Source organism: Oncorhynchus gorbuscha, unplaced genomic scaffold, assembly GCF_021184085.1.
Source record: "Oncorhynchus gorbuscha isolate QuinsamMale2020 ecotype Even-year unplaced genomic scaffold, OgorEven_v1.0 Un_scaffold_6459, whole genome shotgun sequence".
In the NCBI taxonomy this organism is placed as follows: domain Eukaryota; kingdom Metazoa; phylum Chordata; class Actinopteri; order Salmoniformes; family Salmonidae; genus Oncorhynchus; species Oncorhynchus gorbuscha.
In genome coordinates this window covers 9,255-17,500 of record NW_025750050.1, presented here as the reverse complement: position 1 = coordinate 17,500, position 8,246 = coordinate 9,255, and the positions used below count along the sequence as shown (strand labels likewise).

The window sequence follows — 8,246 nt, the reverse complement described above, 5'->3', positions numbered from 1 at the left end:
TACTGCTGGGGTTATACAGGTTAGTACTGCTGGGGTTATACAGGTTAGTACTGCTGGGGTTATACAGGTTAGTACTGCTGGGGTTATACAGGTTAGTACTGCTGGGGTTATACAGGTTAGTACTGCTGGGGTTATACAGGTTAGTACTGCTGGGGTTATACAGGTTAGTACTTATAGTACTGCTGGGGTTATACAGGTTAGTACTGCTGGGGTTATACAGGTTAGTACTGCTGGGGTTATACAGGTTAGTACTGCTGGGGTTATACAGGTTAGTACTGCTGGGGTTATACAGGTTAGTACTGCTGGGGTTATACAGGTTAGTACTGCTGGGGTTATACAGGTTAGTACTGCTGGGGTTATACAGGTTAGTACTGTAGTACTGCTGGGGTTATACAGGTTAGTACTGCTGGGGTTATACAGGTTAGTACTGCTGGGGTTATACAGGTTAGTACTGCAGTACTGCTGGGGTTATACAGGTTAGTACTGTAGTACTGCTAGGGTTATACAGGTTAGTACTGTAGTACTGCTGGGGTTATACAGGTTAGTACTGTAGTACTGCTGGGGTTATACAGGTTAGTACTGTAGTACTGCTGGGGTTATACAGGTTAGTACTGCTGGGGTTATACAGGTTAGTACTGCTGGGGTTATACAGGTTAGTACTGCTGGGTTATACAGGTTAGTACTGCTGAGGTTATACAGGTTAGTACTGTAGTACTGCTGGGGTTATACAGGTTAGTACTGTAGTACTGCTGGGGTTATACAGGTTAGTACTGCTGGGGTTATACAGGTTAGTACTGTAGTACTGCTGGGGTTATACAGGTTAGTACTGCTGGGGTTATACAGGTTAGTACTGCTGGGGTTATACAGGTTAGTACTGCTGGGGTTATACAGGTTAGTACTGCTGGGGTTATACAGGTTAGTACTGCTGGGGTTATACAGGTTAGTACTGTAGTACTGCTGGGTTATACAGGTTAGTACTGCTGGGTTATACAGGTTAGTACTGCTGGGGTTATACAGGTTAGTACTGCTGGGGTTATACAGGTTAGTACTGCTGGGGTTATACAGGTTAGTACTGCTAGGGTTATACAGGTTAGTACTGTAGTACTGCTGGGGTTATACAGGTTAGTACTGCTGGGGTTATACAGGTTAGTACTGCTGGGGTTATACAGGTTAGTACTGCTGGGGTTATACAGGTTAGTACTGCTGGGGTTATACAGGTTAGTACTGCTGGGGTTATACAGGTTAGTACTGCTGGGGTTATACAGGTTAGTACTGCTGGGGTTATACAGGTTAGTACTTTAGTACTGCTGGGGTTATACAGGTTAGTACTTTAGTACTGCTGGGGTTATACAGGTTAGTACTTTAGTACTGCTGGGGTTATACAGGTTAGTACTGCTGGGGTTATACAGGTTAGTACTTTAGTACTGCTGGGGTTATACAGGTTAGTACTTTAGTACTGCTGGGGTTATACAGGTTAGTACTGCTGGGGTTATACAGGTTAGTACTGCTGGGGTTATACAGGTTAGTACTGCTGGGGTTATACAGGTTAGTACTGCTGGGGTTATACAGGTTAGTACTGCTGGGGTTATACAGGTTAGTACTGCTGGGGTTATACAGGTTAGTACTGTAGTACTGCTGGGGTTATACAGGTTAGTACTGCTGGGGTTATACAGGTTAGTACTGTAGTACTGCTGGGGTTATACAGGTTAGTACTGCTGGGGTTATACAGGTTAGTACTGTAGTACTGCTGGGTTATACAGGTTAGTACTGTAGTACTGCTGGGTTATACAGGTTAGTACTGTAGTACTGCTGGGTTATACAGGTTAGTACTGTAGTACTGCTGGGTTATACAGGTTAGTACTGCTGGGTTATACAGGTTAGTACTGCTGGGTTATACAGGTTAGTACTGCTGGGGTTATACAGGTTAGTACTGTAGTACTGCTGGGTTATACAGGTTAGTACTGCTGGGGTTATACAGGTTACTAATCCACCTCTCTCTCCCTCCGCCTCCCTCCACCTTTATCTGGCTCCGCCCCCCTCCACCTCTCTAGATGTGTGGTGTGATGGTATCAGCCAGTGAAGACTCCACCCCCTCAGTGATCTACCACTGTGTGTTGCGTGGGTTGGAGCGCCTCCTGCTGTCGGAGCAGCTGTCTCGTATGGACGGAGAGGCACTGGTTAAACTGAGTGTCGACCGGGTTAACATGCCAAGCCCTCACAGAGCCATGTCTGCACTGGGACTCATGCTCACCTGCATGTACACAGGTAACATCTACCTATACCTAGTATCATCTAACTAACGCTAGCTAGCTTAGCCCTGCATGTACACAGGTAACATCTACCTATACCTAGTATCATCTAACTAACGCTAGCTAGCTTAGTCCTGCATGTACACAGGTAACATCTACCTATACCTAGTATCATCTAACTAACGCTAGCTAGCTTAGCCCTGCATGTACACAGGTAACATCTACCTATACCTAGTATCATCTAACTAACGCTAGCTAGCTTAGCCCTGCATGTACACAGGTAACATCTATCTATACCTAGTATCATCTAACTAACGCTAGCTAGCTTAGCCCTGCATGTACACAGGTAACATCTACCTATACCTAGTATCATCTAACTAACGCTAGCTAGCTTAGCCCTGCATGTACACAGGTAACATCTACCTATACCTAGTATCATCTAACTAACGCTAGCTAGCTTAGCCCTGCATGTACACAGGTAACATCTACCTATACCTAGTATCATCTAACTAACGCTAGCTAGCTTAGCCCTGCATGTACACAGGTAACATCTACCTATACCTAGTATCATCTAACTAACGCTAGCTAGCTTAGCCCTGCATGTACACAGGTAACATCTACCTATACCTAGTATCATCTAACTAACGCTAGCTAGCTTAGCCCTGCATGTACACAGGTAACATCTACCTATACCTAGTATCATCTAACTAACTAACTAACTAACACTAGCTAGCTTAGCCCTGCATGTACACAGGTAACATCTACCTATACCTAGTATCATCTAACTAACGCTAGCTAGCTTAGCCCTGCATGTACACAGGTAACATCTACCTATACCTAGTATCATCTAACTAACTAACTAACTAACACTAGCTAGCTTAGCCCTGCATGTACACAGGTAACATCTACCTATACCTAGTATCATCTAACTATACCTAGCTAGCTTAGCCCTGCATGTACACAGGTAACATCTACCTAGTATCATCGAACTAATGCTAACTAGCCTAGCCCTGCATATATGTAGTTCCAAGGCAACGAACTATTAGCCATTATAACAATGTAGAGGCTATTGCTATCGCTAACATAACAATGTAGAGGCTATTGCTATCGCTAACATAACAATGTAGAGGCTATAGCTATCGCAAACATAACAATGTAGAGGCTATAGCTAATATAGCTAACACTAACATAATAAAGTAACTAGCTAATGCTAACAATTCTAAGAATCCCCTTTCTTCCCAGGACAGGAAAACAAGATTCCCTCCTATGACCAATTAACTACCCCCAATCGTACAAACTCCTCCCTCACAAACTAGCCTTGGTGTACCAGTCTGTTTAGCTAACATTCCACATTTGCAATGACAAGAGTACAAGGTGTGGAATGTTAGCCAGACAGACTGGGTACCCAGGCTACCCCCCAAAACCAGCTTTGTCTATGAATAAAAATAACTTTTCCATCAAACAATCGTTTAATAATTTAATAATCACGACGAATCACCCTCTCATCCTCCCAGCGGTGCGTACCTCAGCGTCGGGGTCAGAGGTTAGAGGTCAGGGGTCAGAGGTGACCTCGGGTCCTGTTGCTTTCTCCTCAGGCAAGGAGAAGGCCAGCCCTGGTCGCCCGGCCGGCGCTGTCGACCCTCAGGCCCCCGACAGCGAGTCTGTCATCGTTGCCATGGAGAGGGTATCTGTGCTCTTCGACAGGTAGGGGTTGTGACGACAACACAGTCTACACACTACACAGTCTACACACTACACAGTCTACACACTACACAGTCTACACACTACACAGTCTACACACTACACAGTCTACACACTACACAGTCTACACACTACACAGTCTACACACTACACAGTCTACACACTACACAGTCTACACACTACACAGTCTACACACTACACAGTCTACACACTACACAGTCTACACACTACACAGTCTACACACTACACAGTCTACACACTACACAGTCTACACACTACACAGTCTACACACTACACAGTCTACACACTACACAGTCTACACACTACACAGTCAGACACACTACACAGTCACAGTCAGACACACTACACAGTCTACACAGTCAGACACACTACACAGTCAGACACACTACACAGTCAGACACACTACACACACTACACAGTCAGACACACTACACAGTCAGACACACTACACAGTCAGACACACTACACAGTCAGACACACAACCCTCTATCAGACACACAACCCTGTCAGACACACAACCCTGTCAGACACACAACTCACATAACGTTACTGTTATCTGATAAATGAATGTAATGGAAACAGGTTTCTCATATTAACCATAGCAACAGACTGTTATATATCTGGTTTGATGGTTTACCATAGCAACAGACTGTTATATATCTGGTTTGATGGTTTACCATAGCAACAGACTGTTATATATCTGGTTTGATGGTTTCTCATATTAACCATAGCAACAGACTGTTATATATCTGGTTTGATGGTTTACCATAGCAACAGACTGTTATATATCTGGTTTGATGGTTTACCATAGCAACAGACTGTTATATATCTGGTTTGATGGTTTACCATAGCAACAGACTGTTATATATCTGGTTTGATGGTTTCTCATATTAACCATAGCAACAGACTGTTATATATCTGGTTTGATGGTTTACCATAGCAACAGACTGTTATATATCTGGTTTGATGGTTTACCATAGCAACAGACTGTTATATATCTGGTTTGATGGTTTACCATAGTAACAGACTGTTATATATCTGGTTTGATGGTTTACCATAGCAACAGACTGTTATATATCTGGTTTGATGGTTTCTCATAGTAACAGACTGTTATGTATCTGGTTTGATGGTTTACCATAGTAACAGACTGTTATATATCTGGTGTGATGGTTTACCATAGCAACAGACTGTTATATATCTGGTTTGATGGTTTACCATAGTAACAGACTGTTATATATCTGGTTTGATGGTTTACCATAGCAACAGACTGTTATATATCTGGTTTGATGGTTTACCATAGCAACAGACTGTTATATATCTGGTTTGATGGTTTACCATAGCAACAGACTGTTATATATCTGGTTTGATGGTTTACCATAGTAACAGACTGTTATATATCTGGTTTGATGGTTTACCATAGCAACAGACTGTTATATATCTGGTTTGATGGTTTCTCATAGTAACAGACTGTTATATATCTGGTTTGATGGTTTACCATAGTAACAGACTGTTATATATCTGGTTTGATGGTTTACCATAGCAACAGACTGTTATATATCTGGTTTGATGGTTTACCATAGTAACAGACTGTTATATATCTGGTTTGATGGTTTACCATAGCAACAGACTGTTATATATCTGGTTTGATGGTTTACCATAGCAACAGACTGTTATATATTGTCTATTGTCTAACAATGTAGCCAGTCTTTTTGGGGGGTTGTCTATTTTCAAACAATGTAGCCAGTCTTTTTGGGGGGTTGTCTATTTTCAAACAATGTAGCCAGTCTTTCTTGGGGGTTGTCTATTTTCAAACAATGTAACCAGTCTTTCTGGGGGGTTGTCTATTTTCTAATAATGTAGCCAGTCTTTTTGGGGGGTTGTCTATTTTCTAATAATGTAGCCAGTCTTTCTGGGGGGTTGTCTATTTTCTAATAATGTAGCCAGTCTTTTTGGGGGGTTGTCTATTTTCTAACAATGGACCCAGTCTCACAGTTGTTTCCTGATGTCTGGTTCTCCATGTCCGTTACCTCCGATATTTCCTACATTTGTTGTGCCAGGGTCCGTAAGGGTTTACCCAGCGAGGCACGGGTGGTGGCCAGGATTCTTCCGCAGTTCCTGGACGACTTCTTCCCTCCGCAGGACGTCATGAACAAGGTCATCGGAGAGTTCCTGTCCAATCAGCAGCCTTACCCACAATTCATGGCTACTGTCGTCTACAAGGTCAGTGTGAGAATGGTGGACAGTAAAGGTGGGTATGTAACAGACAACTCACTCTCTCTTTCGCTACCCCCCATCTCTCTCTCCTTCCCTCTCTCTTTCGCTACCCCCCATCTCTCTCTCCTTCCCTCTCTCTTTCGCTACCCCCCCATCTCTCTCTCCTTCCCTCTCTCTTTCGCTACCCCCCATCTCTCTCTCCTCTCTCTCTCTCTCTTCGCTACCCCCCATCTCTCTCTCCTTCCCTCTCTCTTTCGCTACCCCCCATCTCTCTCTCCTTCCCTCTCTCTTTCGCTACCCCCCATCTCTCTCTCTTCCCTCTCTTTCGCTACCCCCATCTCTCTCTCCTTCCCTCTCTTTCGCTACCCCCCATCTCTCTCTCCTCCCTTTCTCTCTTTCTTCTCTTTCTCTCTCTCTCCTCCCTCTCTCCTTTCTCCCTCCCCCTCTCTCCTTCCCCTTCCCCCCCTCCCCCCTCTCTCCCCTCCCTCTCCCTCTCCTCTCTCCTCCCTCAGGTGTTCCAGACCCTCCATGCTACAGGCCAGTCCAGTATGGTGACAGACTGGGTGTTACTGTCTCTGTCTAACTTCACCCAGAGAACCCCAGTTGCCATGGCCATGTGGAGTCTGTCTTGCTTCTTCATCTCTGCCTCCACCTCCCAGTGGGTCTCTGCCCTGTATCCTTACTAGAGAAGGGGACAGGTGGGGGTGTAGTGTGTGTGTGTGTGTGTGTGTGTGGCTGTGTCTCTGTGTGTGTGTGTGTGTGTGTGTGTGTGTGTGTGTGTGTGTGTGTGTGTGTGTGTGTGTGTGTGTGTGTGTGTGTGTGTGTGTGTGTGTGTGTGTGTGTGTGTGTGTGTGTGTGTGTGTGTGTGGCTGTGTCTCTGTGTGTGTGTGTGTGTGTGTGTGGCTGTGTCTCTGTGTGTGTCTTTGTGTGGCTGTGTCTTTGTGTGTGTCTTTGTGTGGCTGTGTCTTTGTGTGTGTCTTTGTGTGGCTGTGTCTTTGTGTGTCTCTCTGTGTGTGTGTGTGTGTGTGTGGCTGTGTCTGTGTGTGTGTGTGTGTCTGTGTCTTTGTGTCTGTGTGTAGTCTGTGTCTCTGTGTCTGTGTGTGTGTCTCTGTGTGTGTGTGTGTGTCTCTGTGTGTGTGTGTGTGTGTCTCTGTGTGTGTGTGTGTGTCTCTGTGTGTGTGTGTGTGTCTCTGTGTGTGTGTGTGTGTCTCTGTGTGTGTGTGTGTGTGTGTGGTCATATTGTCCTCCATCTCTCCTTAACCCCCCCCAGCCTGCCCCATGTCATCAGCCGTATGGGTAAGAGTGAGGTGGTGGACATCAGCCTGTTCTGTCTGGTGGCCCTGGACTTCTACAGACACCAGCTGGATGAAGAGTTGGACCGCAGAGCCTTTCAGTCTGTCTTCCAGACCGTGGCCTCGCCTGGCAACACCTATCAGCAGCTACTGGACTGTCTGCAGAGTATCCACCAAGACACATCACTCTGAGAGAGGGGGGCAGAGAGAGAGGGGGGGGCAGAGTGAGAGAGGGGGGGCAGAGTGAGAGAGGGGGGCAGAGTGAGAGAGGGGGGCAGAGTGAGAGAGGGGGGGGCAGAGTGAGAGAGGGGGGCAGAGAGAGAGGGGGGGCAGAGAGAGAGGGGGGCAGAGAGAGGGGGGGAGAGAGAGAGAGAGGGGGCAGAGAGAGAGGGGGGGGCAGAGAGGAGGGGGGGCAGAGAGAGAGAGGGGGGGCAGAGAGAGAGAGAGGGGGCAGAGAGAGAGGGGGCAGAGAGAGAGAGGGGGGCAGAGAGAGAGGGGGGGGACAGAGAGAGAGGGGGGGCAGAGAGAGAGGAGGGTGGGGCAGAGAGAGAGGGAGGGCAGAGAGTGAGAGGGAGGGCAGAGAGTGAGAGGGAGGGCAGAGAGTGAGAGGGAGGGCAGAGAGTGAGAGGGAGGGCAGAGAGTGAGAGGGAGGGCAGAGAGTGAGAGGGAGGGCAGAGAGTGAGAGGGAGGGCAGAGAGTGAGAGGGAGGGCAGAGAGTGAGAGGGAGGGCAGAGAGTGAGAGGGAGGGCAGAGAGTGAGAGGGAGGGCA

The 8,246-nt window shown here is 46.5% G+C and overlaps 1 protein-coding gene across 2 annotated transcripts in view; it reads left to right on the top strand.

Moving 5' to 3' along the window:
• LOC124029463 (huntingtin-like) overlaps positions 1-7,673 on the top strand; it is a 10,766-nt gene extending 3,093 nt beyond the window's left edge. Inside the window, exons 4-8 of one of the 2 annotated variants that reach the window (XM_046341163.1) lie at positions 2,052-2,265; positions 3,845-3,953; positions 6,029-6,191; positions 6,698-6,858; positions 7,456-7,673. In XM_046341163.1, the coding sequence (XP_046197119.1) occupies positions 2,052-2,265; positions 3,845-3,953; positions 6,029-6,191; positions 6,698-6,858; positions 7,456-7,669 (861 nt within the window). In that variant the 3' untranslated portion in view covers positions 7,670-7,673. Of the gene's footprint in view, positions 1-2,051; positions 2,266-3,763; positions 3,954-6,028; positions 6,192-6,697; positions 6,859-7,455 lie in introns of both variants that reach the window. The other variant, XM_046341162.1, reaches the window with a different exon arrangement.
• The last annotated feature ends 573 nt before the right edge of the window (positions 7,674-8,246 follow it).